Raw genomic sequence first — 19,689 nt, forward strand, 5'->3', positions numbered from 1 at the left:
CATCCATCCATCCATCCATCCATCCATCCATCCATCCATCCATCCATCCATCCATCCATCCATCCATCCATTTTCTTCATCTGCTTCTCACATGCATGTTTATAGTCTGTGGGAAGAAACCGTAGTACCTAGTGTAAACATGCGTGCGCACGGGGAGAACATGCAAATGTCATCCAGAGAGACCCAGGCAGTAGTAGAACCTGTGACCTCAGAACCTGAGCTCTAACCGCTGCACCACCATGACGCACAAACTGAAACCAATAAAATCATTCTCACCCAGTTCAGATTCTATTATAAACCAGCCCAGTTATAGTGGAACAAAGATCAACTCTTCGCCCGCTGTTGCCATTTTCTTTAGTGTTCTTTTGTTCCRGTAAAATTACCTCTGCCAGTCATTTACTTTTGAACAATTATTTTAAATGCCGTGAGGAATTGTCCTCCCGGTGACATTTTTATAGCTCAGATTTGACAGAGTAGCGTCGAGGTGGTTTTCATTAACCACTTGTAGTGTACACAAATTGTGCTCTCACTGTAAAACAGCTGTTTTACAACCATGAGAGGGGGCCGCGTGAGAGAGAAGGMGAGCTTTTACATGACTTTCATGGATCGGCTTCCATTAGAAAGAGTGCTGCTGCTGTTTCTGCCTCATTAAGATCAAATTATCTGTAATTAGCAGCTCAGATGTTTGATCATACTGTTTTTAGACACAAGTTGTGGCGAGGAGAGAAAGTGGCGTGGACGTACAGGCACACCATTGTTTTTTAATGATTTACTGTGTTAATATTTAACTTTATCGTGTGAATGGATGGAAAACATTATCTCTTGCTCGTTGGCTCAGTCAGCGCTATGAGMAACGCGTCATACTAATATGTATTTTTGTTGCTCCTGAAGGGCATCCATCATGTCTAAAGTTCTCCGAAGAATTAACCTTGAATGTGAAGAGATTAAGGTGGCAGTGCATTGAATGCAAAACCTGCAGCTCCTGTCGAATACAGGGGAAAAATGCTGTGAGTATTATACTCAGCACACCATTTTTAGTGCTGTATATCCCATTCTCTGGATCCCTGAGGATTTGTTGAGATTTGTAAATGCTCTCATGTGCACAATTGAGCTTATTTTCCTAAAAGAAATTAAATGACAGTGGGGTTACATGTATGCGACTGGGACGTCCCTCACACACGCCTGCTGTTCCCTTTCAGGATGAGATGCTGTTCTGCGATTCATGTGATCGAGGCTTTCACATGGAATGCTGCGATCCGCCGCTTTCAAGAATGCCAAAAGGTGAGGTGTTTACACTGTCTGGCTTCTCTGTTTCTTCCCTTCTGCTGTCAATTCAAAGGCTTTTCTTCACAGACGGCCGTTTGGGGCTGTCACTCAGCACACAGAAAAGCACCAGTGGCTTATTTGGGGCTTTGCATGCATATCAAATTATTTCAGCATCCCCAGGGAGAATTTTTTATCTCTGCATTACAGTACTGACCCTGCAGCAAGGCTTGTAATGATGGTGATGGTACTGTAGTAGAGTATTTGGCAGGGAGTTCATACAAGTCACATAGCTTGGGTCAACAAGCTGACACGAAGTCTATTTTTGTGGTCTGAGAATTGACCCTGTGTTTTTCCTATGGATTTTCACTTTGTGCTGAGTAATTGATTGTCATTGTGAGCTGGTGGGATTCTCGCCAGCGCTTTGTATTAAAGGAAATGTTTCAAATGACTGTACCGTATGTCCTCTCCATTGATGAACCCACCAAAAAACGGTACACTCTCTCTGTGTTTGGAAACCATCCAGGAACCTGGATCTGCCAAGTCTGCAGGCCAAAGGAGAACGGGAAGAAACTGCTGCACAAGAAGGCCGATCAGATCAAACGTCGATATGCAAAGCCAATCGGAAGGCCGAGAAATAAGCTCAAACAAAGAATGTGAGCGGGCAAATATTGGAAGAAAAAAAAAGTCACCAGGAGCGATTTTCTAATTCTCTTTCCCTCTTCAACGAGCTGTTTTGTTCTTGTCCCAGCAGGTCTGTAACCAGTGGTGATGGCTCCATGGTAGCACTTGGAGGAAGGGGGTCACCTGGTAGGGGTCAAAAGATTACCGTCTGTTCCACACCTTCATCTGGTCATGCTGCATCTGTGACGGACGCCAGAGACAGATTGACTGTTGCAGAGCCTTGTTGTGCGGTCAACGCCACCCAATTCACCTCTTCCCCTCCCACCACCACCCCCTCCCTCACGCCCACCTCCACCCCAGCCACACTTACTGTTAACAAGAAAACCAAAGGGCTTATTGATGGGCTTTCCAAATTCTTTACCCCTTCCCCTGTGGGCCGTCGCTCGCGAGCTGTAGCCATAGAGTCGCCCTCCAAACAGTTATGCTCTAGAGACAAGGGTCCTCCCAAACTGTCCAATTCACCAGAGCCGTTTGCCTTCGCTGCTGATGCCTCTCAAACGATAACCCCTCCATCTTCTGCACTTCTTCCCGCTTCCACATTGCCAGGACTTAGCCCCCCCTCGCAGGTGTCCAGCAGCTCCACTTCTGCTAACTCACCGCAGAGCTCTTCCAGCCAGTCTAGTGTTCCCTCCCTGAGTAGTCTCTGCAGTAGCAGCCAGCTGAAGGGGCTTTTCGATGGACTCTCTCACATTTTTACTACTCAGGGACAGTCGCGGAAAAAGAGGCCACCAAGCTACGCGCCGCCAAAGCGCAYGCCCCATAAGCAGGATTTGTCCAGAACGGGGCCGCAGTGCCTTGGAAAGAACGAGTTTAGTAGAAATAGGTTACACTCCTCATCAGCTGGGCCCGGCCGACCCAGAGGAACCCCTTTTAAGATGGTCAGTCATTTCAAATGCAACCCTTTCCTTAAAAATCACAGGACACTAGGCAGGCTGAAGTATAGAGTGAGCCCTCAGAAGGGATCCCCCTCACCAGGAAAGGGAGACTTGACAGACGGAAGAATTAAGCCTGAGAATAATCATGGTAAGCAAGGCTCAAATTACCAACCAAGACCTGCGTCTCCACACTTTTAAGCTTCTTCTTCTTTATTATTTTAAAGCTTGACACTCGCTGCGAAGACACCCTCAACATTCTAACAAGCTACTAATCCTTTTCCTGATTTGAATTATTTTATTTACACAGTTTATTTGCGTTTTGACTTGGCTTCGAAGTCTCCGTGGCTTCCATCTCCTCGCCCGTTGGCTTTTTGTCATAGTGCATGGCCCACTAACCCCCTCATGCTGCTCCTTGCTCTGTCCTTGACACTCTCCCGTAGTGTGCACACTGTGATCACCACATAGTAGAAGCTGTAGTCACATCGCGCTCTTCCTCATCCCACCTTCACTCTTGAAGTCACTGTCTCCTCTTAACCTCACTCTCAGTGGTCATTAGCCACGTCCAACCCAGTGATTCAGCCACCCAAGTTGACTCAGAGCTGACACGATGATTACACCCAGAATTTCTCTAACCCATACATTTTACTGTCTTCAAGCATGAAGTCAAAGCATAAGAAAACACACCGAACACAAGGTGATTCATGTTTCAAGAAGTTCTAAACAAAAGTCCTGCTCAGACTCCGAGTACTCCAGCAGCACATACCCATAAATATGCAAACGACACATCATTTCCACTTATAATGGGTTTTTATTTTGGTGGTTAAGTCACGGTGTTGATGTCTTTCATAAAATTACTGCCTGCTTTCCAACATCAGTTGCTTTTCATGTCGACACTCGCTCCCTCCACTGCATCTGCTTCTTAATTCATGGGAAACTGTCTTGGTGGATGACTAAGCACATGAAAGCGGTTACGCAATTAGAGTGATTTAGTTTCACTTCATTACATTAGGGATTTTAATATAAACATGCAGAGATGATACATTATGAAATTCCTCCGAGACTCAGCCTCAAACAGACTCGGCAGCAGCACTCACAGTATAAGCACATTAGCATAGAATGCATTTATGAGATTATTCAGCCACGGCTGCTTGAAAACAGGCTGAAGTCGATGTGCTCGTCTGATGTGTTGTTGTTGTATTGTTGTGCCTGTAACAGGCCACAATGTGGAGCTGCACGTGAAGCAGGAAGTTCAGACMGAGTGTGTGGCCATGTTGAGAGACCATGTGACAGAGGAAGACACTGAGACATTCGCGCGGGTCCAGGAACGTGCTGCTCAGGTGAGGTAACAGGGTGAAAMGATTCAACTGTCGTATGTTTTATAACTTTTGGCTGATGCAAGAAATAGTATTTGAAAAACAGGGAAATAGTAGAATGAAAACATTTAAGATTTGTTTGTTTTTTAAGCAGATGAATGCATTTTATTGTCACTTGCCTCTTATTGGTGTCATAAAAACCAAAAATAGGGACAAATTAAGAACATACACAAATCCAATCTAGTTATAAAACATAAAATAAATTGATTCACACAATAAATGTTCTTTGTATTTACATAAAAATCCTTTTTGTTTTTGCTGAAATGCAGAAAAAATGATTTTGTGATTTTAGTTGTTGATCTATAGAACTGTACTGAATGCTATTGTGCATACTTATTCTGTTTTTGCATTATTTAATCTATAAATGTTGAATGCTAACAACAAAAATGGCTGCAAACAAACAACTGCAATAGGTTTATCATTTAGATATTAGTCATAGAGGAACTTGTTTATTTTTAGATTAGAATCTATTGCTGTTATGTATAAAGTAAAGGAGTTATTTAATGATAAAGCACTGTATATGTTGTATAATGCAATAATAGGTCCACACCTGCTTTATTGTCACCTGGTATTGAAGTCTGGGGGAAAGCATGTCGGACAATTACAAATCCTATTTTTTTACTACAGAAAAGAGCTGTGAGAATTGTTACTGGAAAACATTGTCGTCACCCTTCCAATTCATTATTTTGTAAATTGAAAATATTGAAGTTCTTTGATTTGGTTGATTATAATATTCTACTTGTTATGCATAAGGCTCACAAAAACACATTACCTTTAAATATCCAAGTAAATTTTGTTAAGAGGAAGAGTTGTTATAACTTTAAAGGGACAGAGATACTTGTGAAACCCAAATTCAGGACGAGTTTGAAGGAAAGGTGTACTTTAATTCAAGGAATAAAACTATGGAATAACTTGGGGAGTGATGTAAAAAATGCAGGATCATTGTGTACATTTTAAGAAAATTATAAAAGTTGGATTGTTAAAGAAATACGAAACAGTATAATGTGAATCTATATAGATTGTTGTTGTAGAGGGATTATATGTTCTTGTCTTTTGTTTTGCTAATAGCATAGAATTTTTTTTTGTTATATGAACTTATTCTTGAGACAAAAGGGGCTGATATTGTATTTTTTCTTCTCTCTGCTGCCTTTCATTTTTTTTGTGATTTTGATATCATGTATGTGTGTATATATATATATATATATATATATATATATATATATATATATATATATATATATATGTGTGTGTGTGTGTGTGTGTGTATATTTCTTATTTTTCTTTTTATTGTGTATTGTATATAAAATAATTTGTTTTGTTTTAATGAAAAAAAAAACATCAGTAAGATTGGTATCTTTGCAACAGTGTTTTTACTCAAGAGACTAGTTTTTGTCAGGATTATCATATTTTTCACACAGATTTTGTGAACCACAGTCTTGATAAGAGTTTATGATGATGCTGTTACGCTAACTCGTGATAAGAGACATTGTAAATAACATATCTGGATCACTATATTAATTAAATAGCTTTTGTAAAATCCCACAGAAAACTGGATCTCTGATGAATACAGAGTTTATGAGATGTCCCTCTGTCATTGAATTTGGGAAGTATGAGATTCAGACCTGGTACTCATCGCCGTACCCACCTGAATATTCAAGGTAATATTTATATCTCCTTTTTTTATCCTGCTCTAGAATTGTTGATATTTTCTTCCACTTCTAGACTACAAAACCGTGTACACTGAAGCACAAACTGCAGCGCTCTCTTTTTGCCTTTAACAGATTACACAAGCTTTATCTGTGTGAGTTCTGTCTGAAGTACATGAGAAGCAAAAACATTCTCCTGAGACACACAAAGAAGTGTGGCTGGTTTCATCCGCCAGCCAATGAAATCTACAGAAAGGACAACCTTTCCGTCTTTGAGGTCAGCTTTCCTTTACAGGGATTGAGCAATAACTGAATGCTGCATGAGATCTCACCAATAAATGAGCTCAGGGATGAGGAGGAGAAATACTCCGTTTGAACAGTGTCCCTTTGCTCTTTTTGTGTGTGTGTGTGTGTGTATGTGTGTTAAGGTTGATGGAAATGTCAGCAAACTGTTCTGCCAAAACCTCTGCCTATTAGCCAAGCTTTTCCTGGATCACAAGACCTTGTATTATGATGTGGAGCCTTTCCTCTTCTACATACTTACAAAGAATGATGAGAAAGGCTGTCATCTTGTGGGCTATTTCTCCAAGGTATGAATTACAGAGTGATTTTTATGGGAAACGAAGGATTACCGCACATCATTTTTGAACGATGATACAGATAGAGGAAAAACCTCACTGTAATTTGTCTGTTTTTGCAGCAGGGGTTTTCAACTTATATCCACAGCAGTGCCTAAACGATGGGCTTGTTAAGCTGAATTGTCAGGCCAAGAGCATTTGTTGGTTTCAGCTTTTATACATTCGGGGAATTTGAAGCTTTTCTCTGTTTTACATAATTGTAAATTGACAGTTTGGGATGCTTTTTAAACAAGGATATATTAGCATTTCCTGGCAAGATAAATATGCGATTAATTTCTAAACAGATTTGGTGCTAATGACTAATCATTAGTTGCAGACCTAATTCTCACACAGTGGTACTTTTAAAGTGAAAGTCATTACCTTGTGTGTATGTGCACAGCTTAAAGACAAGGACAATGGCAGGTGCAGTAAATTGCCGGCTTCAGCAGAGCTCTGACATACTTGATCTGTTTCTCCTTCCCTCAGGAAAAGCTTTGCCAGCAGAAGTACAATGTCTCCTGCATAATGATTATGCCTCAGTACCAAAGGCAAGGATTTGGAAGGTTCCTTATTGATTTCAGTAAGTTCTTCAAAGCTTTTTTTAGACCACCAGAATCACTGTTTTCTTCATTGTTTTTTTTTTTTTGTTTTGTTCTGTTTGGTTTTTTTGTTGTTGTTTTTTTTACCAATAATTTCAGATTAAAGGGCGGATTTGTAGCTTGTGGCAAGGTGCTGTTATTTTGTTAAGGCTTTGAAAGGGTCTAATCAAGAGCATTCATGTACAGCGGTGAGGCAATCACAGATGATTAGGTGTGAGAAACAACATTCTGGCTGCTTTTATTATTTGGTAACTAGTAGTATTTTACCTAAGCATTTACCTAAAGAGCTGTTGCTATAGAAAATGCCCCCCCAATTTTCTCTTCCTGACTTGTGATGAGGTGTAGATGCTGCTTTTATGTTTTGCTGTAGTAAATGCAGCACATATAATATTTATAGCCTTGCGGTCCACTTAAGAAAACAGTTGCTGCCTTGAGTGGATTTCTGTGTTTAGGCAGGCGGTTTTTTTTATTTATTTATTTATTTATTTATTTTTTGTTAGTGTAGGCATTTTTATTATTTTCGAGTCGTCTCTTTGTCGACTTCGTGCGCGAGGAAGCAAAAGGAGGAAAGTGAGCGCAGGGAGGGCGGGCGGTAATGGASCATTTGATTTCCTGTTCACTTTGGGAGCCATTGAGACACAGAGATGCGAGAGGATCTGTGATATTGAGAGTGTGCAGATAACAAAGACAGGGATTAAGGGAGACTGAACACAGCTGAGTTCTGAGCTCTTTGAAGGCTTTATTGGAAAATGTAGCTCTGGAGCTGGAAGTTGTTTAGATTAAGATTTTTCTTTATATTGGATTGTCTTAGAGGAACACTTTGTCTCAGGTAGCTCTGAGAGCACAGCGTTCGTATGTGCGTTTGTTTGGAAAAATGTTCCCTTTTCAAACCACAGCTCAAACGGCTCTTAACGGCTCTTTTGTTTTGATGTACGACAATGAATTTTAAAAATTACCGTTTTGATTACATTTTATTAATAATCATTGCTGTTTATTTTCAGAAGCTCATTTTCTTAGCCGTTGTAATGAATATTGTCACTGTTACTGGAATATTATGCATTTGCTGTTTGGTGATTAGATTTGCTTGTTTGGTTTTTGTAGTGGGAGCACATTAAAAGGCATTAATTAATTTCATGTCTCCCGTAATGGATGACCTTTGATGGGGCTGTCATAAAACTAATTATACTCACATATGTATTAGTATTAGTTCTTTTCCTTGTTTGTTATCTCTCTTTTGTGTAGTCTCCTGTGAGAAATGACATTCAGCTGCTTCTCCGTTTCACTTTGTCACTGTTTCCTCTTTGCTTCCCTCTTTCATCCTCTTTTGTTGCCCTTGCCAGCTTGTATCATAGCTTCTGACAGAGGTTGAAGGAGTGGAAAGCTGATTGCCTTTCCTCCCTTTATACTATTTGAAGGTGAATCCCAACAATGGCTTGTTGTCACATCCTGACATGAATATCTAAACCAAAAAAAAATAAAAATAAAGGATTGAATTGCAATCTGAAACAGCCCAGCTGCAGCCGCTAGCTTGACTGAAGCATTTTTTTTTTTATTTTATTTTTTTATCGTGTCTTTTTAGGTTACCTTCTCACCAGGCGAGAAGGACAAGCTGGCTCCCCGGAGAAGCCGCTGTCAGAACTGGGTCGCTTATCCTACCTGGCATATTGGAAAAGTGTCATACTGGAGCACCTTTATAAGCACCCAGATAAACACATCAGTGTTAAAGGAATAAGCAGGGCCACGGGGATGTGTCCACATGACATTGCCTCCACTCTCCAGCAGCTCGGCATGATTGACAGACAGGATGGCAGGTCAGTTTCCGAGCCTCAGTCTCCTTTCAGACTATTCTGCCGCTTCTGTCTGCTGTCTGACTTATCCAGGCCAGAGAGTATTTTTAACAGCATATCCATTAATGCTGCTGAATATTGACAGAAGTAAGTCAGGTTAAGTACCCCGAAGGACACGGAGCACCTGGGGTCCCAAAGAGCTCGTCTTTGTGTTTGGGTTTAACCACACATCCCCTTCTCTTTGCAATGAATAGTGCCTCCGTCTGTTGCGGATGTGCTGCTAATGCCTTTTCGTCTCGTTACGTCACAGGATTGTGTTGGTCAGAAGAGAGAGGTTGATTCAGAGGCACCTGGAGAGGCTGAGGGCTAACCCACGTAAGAATGAGGTGGACCCAGATGCCTTGCGCTGGACTCCTTCCACGACTCTGAATGCTGTCCTTTCTGAGGAGGAGAGGGAGGCAGAGATGGATGTGGGTTTTGTTTTTTGTTTTTTTTGTTTACGCACACCGAAAACACCGTTAATGGATGCTTGATTAGCTGAGGCCAATAATTAAACAATCATTCTCACTTTAACCAGAATGTTGTGCAAAAATTGCCCTAAATCAGTTCATTACATAATTATTAGTAATGATTACTCCACGTAAAGCAGTCTTTTTAAACAGGAATGCTTTCTTCACAGTAATCTTGACAACTAATCAGAACACTGCTTAGAGACCTGCACTGATTCATGTGTTGTGACGTTAATTCCAATCTCTTGTTTTCCCRTTAGCGTCTCTGCTCAGATGTTCTGTCCGTGCGCTCTCCTTTCCCAGAGATAATGCGTCTTGTCCATTTAATCACCAGGCCGAGCGGCTGAAGGAGCAGGCCAGTTGCTGGGAGAAGGAGGAGAGAGACGGCTACGCGATGACCCACGGTGGCAGGCAAACTCTCACCAAGGTCCACTGCAAGATTCCCTACAGGACGTACGAGCGCCGGCCCGCTCCCCCCTGGTCAAGGCGCATCCAGCAGTCGGAGGCAGCGAGCGATGACGAAGCCGACGACGACGATGACGACTTCGATGGCTTGCCTCCTATCTTGACAAAAGCTCATGCGATGCTTGCAGCCAAGAGAAAGGTGACTTTTAGTGTTTGTGTGTTTTTTCTGTCTACGTGGATAGTCTGCAGCTGCGTGCGTCTCTAAATATTTTCCTTCATTAAAGACCATGTTGTTTACTTGAGAATGTTGGAAAGGTTTGATAAATATTCATAGATTCAGTGAAGGGTTCAGTGGCTTTCTCCTGTCATCTGGAGCCTCCCCTGTGTGCCTGCAGCAGTAGATAATGGATTGTGTTTTCACTGCTGGTGTCGAGTCTTTGCAGGCTAAACCTTGTACTATTGTCAGTGGTCATGGTTAATTTACCGCCCTCTTGTGTGCTGCTTGCAATCTGCTCCATCTATATGGCACTGCCCCCTTGTGCTACAGATAATACTACAGCTGGCTGCATGATGTCAGAGAGATCTCTTTTGGAAACCAGAAAAGACTGAGTGTATTTAGTGCATTAGTTACAGTATTGATTTCACATTCTGTTTGTGAGGGGTTTCAGAAAGGAAAGTGGTCGTGTTGTAAGCAACCGGTGGGGAACAGCTGAAGAATGTAAAATATAGGCTGTGGTCTGTGCTTGCTCTGCCTGCCTCATTTGTGGTTTTCCACACCAGGCTGCCTCGCTTAAACATTTAGTCTTGCAGTTGGGGKTTTTTAAACATTTAGCACAGAATCCTGAGTGAACCTCTGCTAKATCCTCATGGGGGTCATCCACCTAGTTCCCCAGTTTTTGGCCTTAACACTGGACGGTGAGAAAAATTCTCATCGGCTCTTTTATTTGCCTTTCAGAGCACCGCTGTCCTTAAGAAGAGAGGGCGTAAAAGGAAGCGGATAAACAGCAGCGTCACAACAGAAACCATCTCTGAGACGACAGAGGTGCTGAACGAACCGTTTGACAACTCGGAGGATGAGCGTCCGATGCCCCTGCTGGAGCACACCTCCAGGATGGGTGAAATGGAGGAAGACGATGAGGACGATGATGAGGATGAGGACRGGGAGGAGGAGACACAAAAGTACAAGACGTCAAGTATACCAATGAAACGCCGGAGAGGTCGCCCAAGACTTGAGAAAAATTCACAGAAAGACAATCTTGATCACTGGATTGAAGGTATTTCTGTTTGCAAATGATTACACAAAATATCTGACATAACTTTGAAAATACGTCTGTTTGTTTTAACTTTCACGGCAAAACCGAAATGTTTTTTACCTTTTTTTTTCTTTTAAAAATCTTAGGCTCTAACATCATCTCCAAGAGACCCAGCAGAACCCGTCCAGTAAAGAGGAAGAAAGGCTGGCCCAAAGGAGTGAAACGCGGCCCTCCTAAATGGAGGCTAAAGAAGGAGCGAAAGATGGGCTTTAAGCTGAACCTCTACACTCCTCCTGAAACACCCATGGAGGCGGAGCAGCACCACATTCGCACTGAAGAACCAAAACAGGAACCAGACCAGGATGTTGTCAGTTCAGACGAGGGCACAAAAGTGGACCGAGGTTTGGCTAGTCCAGATCTAATGGAGGAGCTCCACTCTGAGCCCCCGAGTCCCGCTGAGCATGGCTCCCAGACGTCAAGTTCCCCTGAGGGATCACCTATAGCTTCGCCGGCGTGTTCACCTGCTCCATCCATCGATGCCGATGGGTCGCCCAGGCCTATGGACCCAACTGATTCACCAGAACCCCCTGAGGACGACCAGCAGGAAAGTAGACAAGATCAGGACTCACCAGCCAAAGACGTGGAGCTCAGCACCGAGGGCGCTGCATCACTGGAACATGATAATGAAGAAAACGATGAAGAGGGGGGGAAAGGAGTTCAAGTAGAAGATCAGGATGCTGATGATGAAGATGAAGGTCACAGGAAAACACCAGCACCTGAGAGCAGCGCAGACGAGTCGGGGCAAAGTTTAAAAGATGCGCCGAAGTGCTCCCAAGCTTTTTTAGATCCAGAAGAAGACAACGACTCTGAGTTGAGTCAGCAGGTTGGTAAAGAAGCATGTAGTGAAGAAGAACAWGTTCCCGCTGCAGCAAACATGCAGGATGGAGGAACACAAACTGCAGAGACCACACCTCCACCTGAAGCAGCCGCGGTCGCATCAATAGCGGCTGCAGACTCTGAGTCCGAGGAGGAAAGCACATCCAGCCCTTGTCCAAAGCAGACACTTCTTCCTCCTGCAGGCAGTTCAAAAACCAGTGCCGTGCTGAGAGAGGCTCACCCCGTCTGCGCAGAGATCGACTCAGAGACTGTTCAAGCTGTTCAGTCTCTGACACAAGAGAGCGAGGGAGAGAATGTGTTCCAGGACTGTGTGGAGAGCCAGGAGCCCTGCAGGAATCTGCAGAGCTATGCCCACGTTGCCCAAAGCCCTCAGCTCACTTCACTGGATGATTGCCCTCAGTCCAACCACAGCAGTCCCCTTTCCTCGGCGCAGTCCCATCCCAGCCAGTCTGTACGCTCGGTTAGCAGCCCGGCCGTCTCCATCCTGGAGAGCGGCTACACTCAGATCAGCCCCGACCACAGCGCCATCTCGGTGCCCTCGCTCCACAACATGGAGACGAGCCCCATGATGGACGTGCCGTCGGTGTCGGATCACTCCCAGCAGGTGGTGGACAGTGGATTCAGTGATCTGGGCAGCATCGAGAGCACCACAGAGAACTACGAGAACCCCAGCAGCTACGACTCCACCATGGGGGGCAGCATCTGTGGCACAGGCCCCTCCCAGAACAGCTGCTCGTACGGCACTATCCCCCCCAGCGGTCTGCCCCAGAGCAGCTGTGCCGTGAGCCAACAAATGGGCGCCGTTAACCCCGGCAGCTGCGGGATGATTCAGCAGAACAGCCTGAGCTCGCCGCCGCACTGCAGCGTCAAGTCGCCGCAGGGCTGCGTGGTGGTGGAGAGGCCCCCCAGCAACAGCCAGCACAGCCAACACAACTCCCACGGCAGGCACGGTCCACACAATCAGCACAGCCAACACAATCAGCTAACCCAGCACAGTCAACACAATCCTCACAACCAGCACAGTCACCACCACAATCACCACCCGCAGCACAATCAGCTCAGCCAGCACAATCAGCACGGCCTTCACAATCAGCACGGCCAGCAGCAGCCCATGGCTCAGTGCGCCATCCCCCCCAACTTCCCCGCCGCCGTGCAGCTGGCAGACATCCCCGAGTCCGGCAACCCCAACTTCGCCCTCTATGAGCGGCTGAACCACCAGGGGGAGTACGGCGGGGGGCACTACTCGCAGCCGTCGGGCCTGAGCCTGGCCAAGCTGCAGCAGTTCACCAACGCCTTCATGGACCACCCTCACTCYCTGCCGTTCAACCACTCCGCCCCGCACCCCAGGACCTCGTACGCCAACACGCCCCCGCTCTCGTCGCAGCACTCCAGCCTGGTGTCGCTGTCCCAGACCCCGCGCAGGCTCCCCAACCCCCAGGTGCAGGCCACCATGACCCCTCCCCCGAACCTGGGCTCGCCGCCGCACGTGATGCTGCAGCCCAACGTGGGCCTCCCGTCCTCTCAGCGGACGCCCCAAACGACGCCCAAGACTCACGTGTCGGCGCGCTCCCGGTCGTCCTCGCTGTCCCACCACCACCACCACCAGCAGCAGATGTACTCGCGCTCGCCGCAGACCGTCGCCATGCAGGCGCCGTCCAGGACGCTGGCCGCCATGCCGCGCGTTAACATGAGCATGAACATCATGCCGGCGCCGGGCTACAACGTCAACTCCATGAACATGCCCTCCCTCAACGCCATGAACGGCTACAGCATGAGCCAGCCCATGATGAACAGCGGCTACCATGGCAACCACGCCTACATGAACCAGTCGCCCCAGTACTCTATGCAGATGGGCATGATGGGAACGCAGCCATACCCCCAGCAGCCCATGCAGGCTCCGCCACACGGCAACATGGTGTACTCTCCAGCTGGCCACCATGGCTACATGAACACGGGCATGTCCAAGCAGCCCCTGAAAGGGCCTTTAATCAGACGCTAACCGAGCTGCGTTTGACTGATGCACCGATCAGGCCTTGTTCTTTTCTCTCTGACGGTGGCTTTTTATTTGATTTTATTATGTTTTATTACTTAAAAACCAGCAGCAGCACTTGTAAAGAATGCAAAAATGTTCATCAGCGAGTTAACTTTAAAGCTAACGTTAAAAACAAAACAAAAAAAGTATTTTTGTTCCTCCTGATGGGAAGCCTTACATCGTTACGATGAAAATCTATTTAATTAGTGTTAGTGTCTCTGATGTGTCTTTAGGCCAGGCGGGTTCAGAGCTCGGACGTAGAGATTTCATCAGTCTTGCAGTTGTGTAGCAGCCTCAAATGAAGCCATTCAATGCTACAAGTGGAGGTAGTGGCTGTTTGAACCTGTTCAGTGTACCTGTCTAACAGTGCTGACATTTAGTTTGTACTATACTCATGCCTTTGTATATTTAAATTATTGTACTTATTTTGTAAAGTGACAAAAAGCATGCTTCAGTCTCTGTTAGTGACAGTGCATTTGAGTAGTACTGTACAAGTGTTGTGCTTTTTAGCAAGCCATTTCAAAAAATATATATCTGGCCTTTTATTAGGTTTCCCTCCACAGGGACAAAAATGAAACTATATTTTGTTAAATCTAATAATGTAAAAAAAATGTAAAATTAGTCTTGTTTTCTGTTTGGTTTGAGAGGTTTTATTGCTATGTATGTATAATTCTGAAGCCTTTTGTAACAAATCTCCTTGAGGCAGCTTTCTGTTTAATAAAGCAGACGGATTTCTGTCGAAAAAAGAAGAAAGTATATCTCAGTGTTTGTACCCTGAAAATTCTAAAACATTTCGAAATATCCAGAAGTGTGGCGGAATTWAAAAAAAAAAGAAAGGATTATAATGATGAAATAACAATAAAGAAGATATAAATTTAGTCCAAAGTTGATATTTTACATAATGCCTTTAAAAGCTACGTTTTCATTCCATCTGTAGATTTGTTTTCTATCTTTATAAAATGTGGGATTTATATTTTACCGAATTGTAGAAGAATAGAGCCTGTGAATAGACCAAACTAAGCTAATGGATTGCATGTAAAACGCAACTTGTATTTGTGTTTTATTTTATTTTTGTTTAGTTTATTTTTTTTGTTTTTTTGTTTTTTGTTTATAATGCTCTTTTGTAGCCTTTGTACCTGTACAGAGCTGCTGGTAAGAACGAGGGAAATATCTGGCTATGTGCACTCAAGTCGAACAGAATGACATTCTTGTATTTATGACTTTACTCCTTTTGTCAGTCACTTAAAATGCTGTACATTTTAGCATAAGAATAAATTATGATTGACCATGTACTCACGTGACCGCTCTTGTTTGATTTGAAACGTTGAAAAGAATTGAGCAGTCCTCACAAAATGTGATGGCCTCTAGATCATTTATTGAAGAAGACTCATCAAAACATCTGTAAAATCATTGGGACTGTAGCCATTTTTGAGTTCCCTGAGGTCTCTTACCTGTGGTGGCCTTTTTGAATGGGGTTGATCCCTTAAATTGAATGAACTCTAGATGTACAATCGATTACTTTTTGAGAGTTGCRTTAAAATCCACTTAGTGCTTTGTGAGATAAGAAGGCCCTGAGTTCTGTCCCTGGACCAGACATGGGGTCTTTCTGTGCAGAGTTTTCATGTTCTTGTGTTTCAAAGGTTTTCTCCCACAGACCAAAGAGTTGTACTGGGTTGCCAAAAAAGTGGGATTAGCCTGGTTAAATAAAGGTCAATAATAATAATAATCTCCTGCCTTCAGTAGTGGCTGATTATGATGTAGACAAGCTTTGCATAACTTTGCACAGTGCTTTAAAAAAACGTTAATAACCTATCCAAATATATTCCTCGTGTCAATATTCGGGTCTTGGGAAACTCAATTAGTAAAACTCAGCCTGGATAAGATTAATATGCTTAAATCAGATTTGCACTTGTAGGTTTGAGACAGAATTTAACCGAATGTGTCTCATATCTCTTGAGTCTTTCCCCTTCAAAGACGTCTCAAACGACTTACGAGCAGAAATTATTCAATGAGCTGAAATTAGACTTGTCATGGAGTGTTCCTGGTTTGCAAAGAGTGCAGTCAGCTCTCCTCCAAAGAGCTTTTCTTGTCCTCCAGGAGCTGCTGATCCAGCTCCCTCAGCTGCTTCAGGAAGCCCCAGTTGGGGATGATCCGCCTGCGCTTCTTCACGTGCTCGACGGCGTCCACCACTGTCATGTTCTCGTTGATCATCAGGTAGGCGAGGAAGAGGGTGGCCGACCTGCTTCTCCCCATCACGCAGTGCACCAGCAGTTTATCTGCAGGAGAAAACTGGGGTCAGTTCCCTTAAACTGAAAACATTTTTTCACCCYGTCTCGGCGTGAGGTTGGTGAAAACGTCTTACTGTCAGGGTTGCTCAGCGTGTCCCGAATGAATTTGGCAGCAGAGAAGAAGTGCTGGCTCAGGTCAAATGTTGGGACGTCTTCTGCGACYACGCCGTAGTAAACAATGTCCATGTCTTTGTAGTAACCAGGTCCAGTGTCCACGTTGTTCCACGTCCCCTCTGCTGCGTTCAGGATGTGTGTGACCCCCAGCCTCTTCAAGGTGAACCTGTCCCTCGCAGTCTCCCTGCAAGAGGTCAGCACCAACATCCTTCTTTATTATGTTCTTGTTTTTATTCTTTTCGTGCATGTTTTGCATCTAACGTGTTTTGCACATTATGTGCTAGCAGTGGTGGGCAGCACTAATCTAAAAATTAGTTCCACTAGCCCTAAAGCACTAACTCAACTATTTAGGTCCCCTAATTCTAAAGCACTAATGCACTGAAAGTTTTAGCAAAAACTAAATCTAAAACAACCCAGTCAACCCATGAACATTCTTCAAAAGACAACATGAGTCACATATCGTCATGTTGCTCTCTTAATACTCATCATTGTCATTCCACAGCTGTATTTGGGTTCACATAGTGAATAAGTGACACACATATGAACAAAATGTGCGACAGCTTTCACCATCAGCTGTTAACATTAATGTTGCACAATAACATTTATAAACCTCAGTTAATGCTTCTAAATTTAGCCTATAAATTTAGTAAGTGCTAATCCACTAATAAGTTTTAAAATTAGCAAAAGCCCTAAAGCACTAATCAGGAAATTAGTTCCCCTATTAGTGCTTTAGGGGAACTGTGCCCACCACTGTGTGCTAGTATAGACTCATTCAGGAGGTGCTAGGRCTGTTTGTTGTAACCTTTACAATTTTCAAAATATATTTTATTCATTCCACCCCACCCCCCAAAAGGAAAAAAAAATGCTATTTTCTGATTAAGATAGCATTTTCCTACTTCATCCTGATACTTTTATAGTTTAGGGGAGTGGTGACGCAGAGGTTAATTTGAATCCCCTGACTTTTTCGTCAAAATTTAAGGTTCGAGAGGTGGAGTGGAGCGCCCACATTTTGTTCTGCCCTCATTTTACCCCTCTACAGGCCCTTGAGCAAGGCCCATAACACTCGCCATCTGCTCTTCCGGGTGCCCTATAGGAAACAGCCCCCTACTCATGTGGGCTGTGGCAGCTTGGTGGTCTGTGGTTGCAAGAAGGGCGACCAGCGTAAAGCAATAACCAAATCTTCAAGTYCACTTGCTGTAGCCACCCTTGACAAAAAGGAAAACACATAGCTAGCGTTTTGCTATATTTAGCTTGGATTTWGCTACTTTTAGCCAATGTTTGTCAAACTCTAGCTAGCATTTGCTACTTTTAGCTTGCAGCTCAGTTCAACCTTCTTTTCTRTCAGAACTTCTCAGATCCTGTAGTTTACTGACCTAAGCGCGGTGTATTTATTTTACTGTGTATGCAGAAATATTGATGGATGTGCACTGTTCTGCTTGAGAATTATTTGCAACAATTAAATAYTTTTAATGCTTTTTTTTTCTACTCACTCATCTCCAATGTAGACTCCAGGCCAGACCTCGTTGACGTGAGTGTAAGCCACACTCCCACGGTTGAGGATTTTCTCCAGCTCGTATCCCCCAGGTGTGACATAATCCAGACTGGACTCTTCCTCCGCTTTTCTAACATTAATCTTTGATCCAGTCTTTGAATTGTGAGAAGCCATTTTCTCACAGTGACTTCCTCTCACACATGACTTACTTGCTTGAAGAGGATGACTCTTTCTCCCTCAGTAGTCATAAAAAAAAAGCTAAACATTCTGTTTGTTTTTCAAGCACGCGTTTCCAACACCGAGACATTGAGGCTCTTCATTTTCTGACTTCAGAATCTGTTTTTTTTTAATCCCTCTGCCAGATTGTTGTGAAGCAACCCTTGAAGGCAGAACATGTTTAGCTCTGGCAGGCTGGAGTCAGGGCGCAGATTGTGTAACAGCCTCTGTGACAGGCATCAAATGCGGAGGATATTTTTAGGACTGGGATGTGGCGGGCCCCTGACCTTAGCCGCCATGCTTTCCGCCTGCAGGGAAAACTTCCACCCAGCCAGTCTCCGCCATCCACGTCTAAACACTTTAATCTCTGCTGCCGGCAGCAAGCTGTGCTTATCCAAACTTTGCGCTTTGCCAAAGGATACCCATTTTCGCTGCAGTGAACGGGGGCCACTGTGAGCTCTCGCACAGCTGTGAGAGCGACTCCTTGAAATCGTGTCAGTCTCTTTTAGCCTTTCTGCATATCTTCAGATGCTGAGAGACAGCGTGTAAGCGCAGCCTTACAACACCCGTTAAGGATGTTCTGCATCTTCTGCAGCCTCTCCCGGGGCCCGGAGGAGAGCTGAAACGTGTCAGACGGTTAGACAGATGAGGTTTTTCACAGGATGGCACATGCCTTTGATTCCCCATTATATGATATGCACGGTCCATTCAGAGATCTAAATGCAGAGACTCCCCCAAAAAAAAAAAAAAAAAAGAAAAGTGAGAGAGCGCGATGATGACTGTGTTGCAGGATGAAGCTGCTAACATGTCAGACTGAGTTTTCACACCATCAGACTCCTTTTATTTTCCCCTCATATCTTTATACTCTGCCATCATTCATTCTGACAGTGGGATCATTAAACCTGTGATATCCAATTCCTTTTATTTTGACAGCATCTTTTTCCCAGCGAGCTCTGGAGAGCATTTCTTATTAAGATGGCTTCAGCGTTTCATCTCTTTTCAAAGTCTGACCTGAATCTGTATACACACTCGCAAGCACCGTGGCATATTTTTTGTCATTTTGAATCAAACCTTTTTAGACACGTTACAGTTTTAACTTAACATCACTGGACTGCAGCGGTTAGGATGCTGTGTGTTTGGAGAAATGTGAAGTGGAGCGTTGTTTATTTATAGGCAGTTTCTGTCTGGGTGTTGTTTGAGTTCAGCGGGGGTCTTGACAGTTGATGATGCTGAGTAAAAAAGAAAACACATTAGTGTTTTTGAACATCCTTGCTTTGTTTTATGCAACGTCTGRATTCTTTGCAGGTTATTTACTTATTCGTGGTTCACATCTGAAGGGCTGAAAGTCGAGATGTTTGCATTGTGAGATGTTTGCATTGTGAAGCTGCAAATGAATGGTTGAAGTTTGTTTCCTTTTTTGCCAAGCCTTCAGCTCTGTGTTACAAACTTATATAAAGAAAGAAATGAGGTTTAAAATCCAAATTGGACATTCTGTTTCAAATTTGGCTTTTGTCATTTTCAGTAGACTATATTTAAGCCTACAGACATACAGACAGAGATGTGAATGAATTTGTTTGTACCCTTTAAAGAAAAAAAACTCTCAATCATTTAAATTATGTAGAAATTGTGTTTGAATTAT

The 19,689-nt window shown here is 43.8% G+C and overlaps 2 protein-coding genes across 5 annotated transcripts in view; one reads left to right on the forward strand and one right to left on the reverse strand.

Annotated features, from left to right (window-relative positions):
• Nucleotides 1-15,232, forward strand: part of kat6b (K(lysine) acetyltransferase 6B) — a 25,011-nt gene extending 9,779 nt beyond the window's left edge. For 3 of the 4 annotated variants that reach the window (XM_014007664.1, XM_014007666.1, XM_014007665.1), the window contains exons 4-17: nt 892-1,007; nt 1,200-1,281; nt 1,790-1,919; nt 2,018-2,970; nt 4,038-4,159; nt 5,741-5,853; nt 5,977-6,118; nt 6,270-6,431; nt 6,945-7,038; nt 8,637-8,868; nt 9,155-9,314; nt 9,688-9,957; nt 10,714-11,032; nt 11,158-15,232. In XM_014007664.1, coding sequence (XP_013863118.1) covers nt 892-1,007; nt 1,200-1,281; nt 1,790-1,919; nt 2,018-2,970; nt 4,038-4,159; nt 5,741-5,853; nt 5,977-6,118; nt 6,270-6,431; nt 6,945-7,038; nt 8,637-8,868; nt 9,155-9,314; nt 9,688-9,957; nt 10,714-11,032; nt 11,158-13,907 — 5,645 coding nt within the window. In that variant the 3' untranslated portion in view covers nt 13,908-15,232. The remainder of the gene's footprint in view (nt 1-891; nt 1,008-1,199; nt 1,282-1,789; nt 1,920-2,017; nt 2,971-4,037; nt 4,160-5,740; nt 5,854-5,976; nt 6,119-6,269; nt 6,432-6,944; nt 7,039-8,636; nt 8,869-9,154; nt 9,315-9,687; nt 9,958-10,713; nt 11,033-11,157) is intronic. The other variant, XM_014007667.1, reaches the window with a different exon arrangement.
• Nucleotides 15,033-18,344, reverse strand: LOC106517007 (dual specificity phosphatase DUPD1). The gene is made up of 3 exons (XM_014007668.1): nt 17,833-18,344; nt 16,303-16,526; nt 15,033-16,216 (listed from the first exon to the last, which is right to left on the reverse strand). Exons 1-3 carry the CDS (start codon nt 18,006-18,008, stop codon nt 16,002-16,004), a joined length of 615 nt encoding a protein of 204 aa, XP_013863122.1. The 5' UTR covers nt 18,009-18,344; the 3' UTR covers nt 15,033-16,001.
• Nucleotides 18,345-19,689: the final 1,345 nt, after the last annotated feature.

This window comes from Austrofundulus limnaeus, unplaced genomic scaffold (assembly GCF_001266775.1).
Source record: "Austrofundulus limnaeus strain Quisiro unplaced genomic scaffold, Austrofundulus_limnaeus-1.0 Scaffold43, whole genome shotgun sequence".
Taxonomy (NCBI): Eukaryota; Metazoa; Chordata; class Actinopteri; order Cyprinodontiformes; family Rivulidae; genus Austrofundulus; species Austrofundulus limnaeus.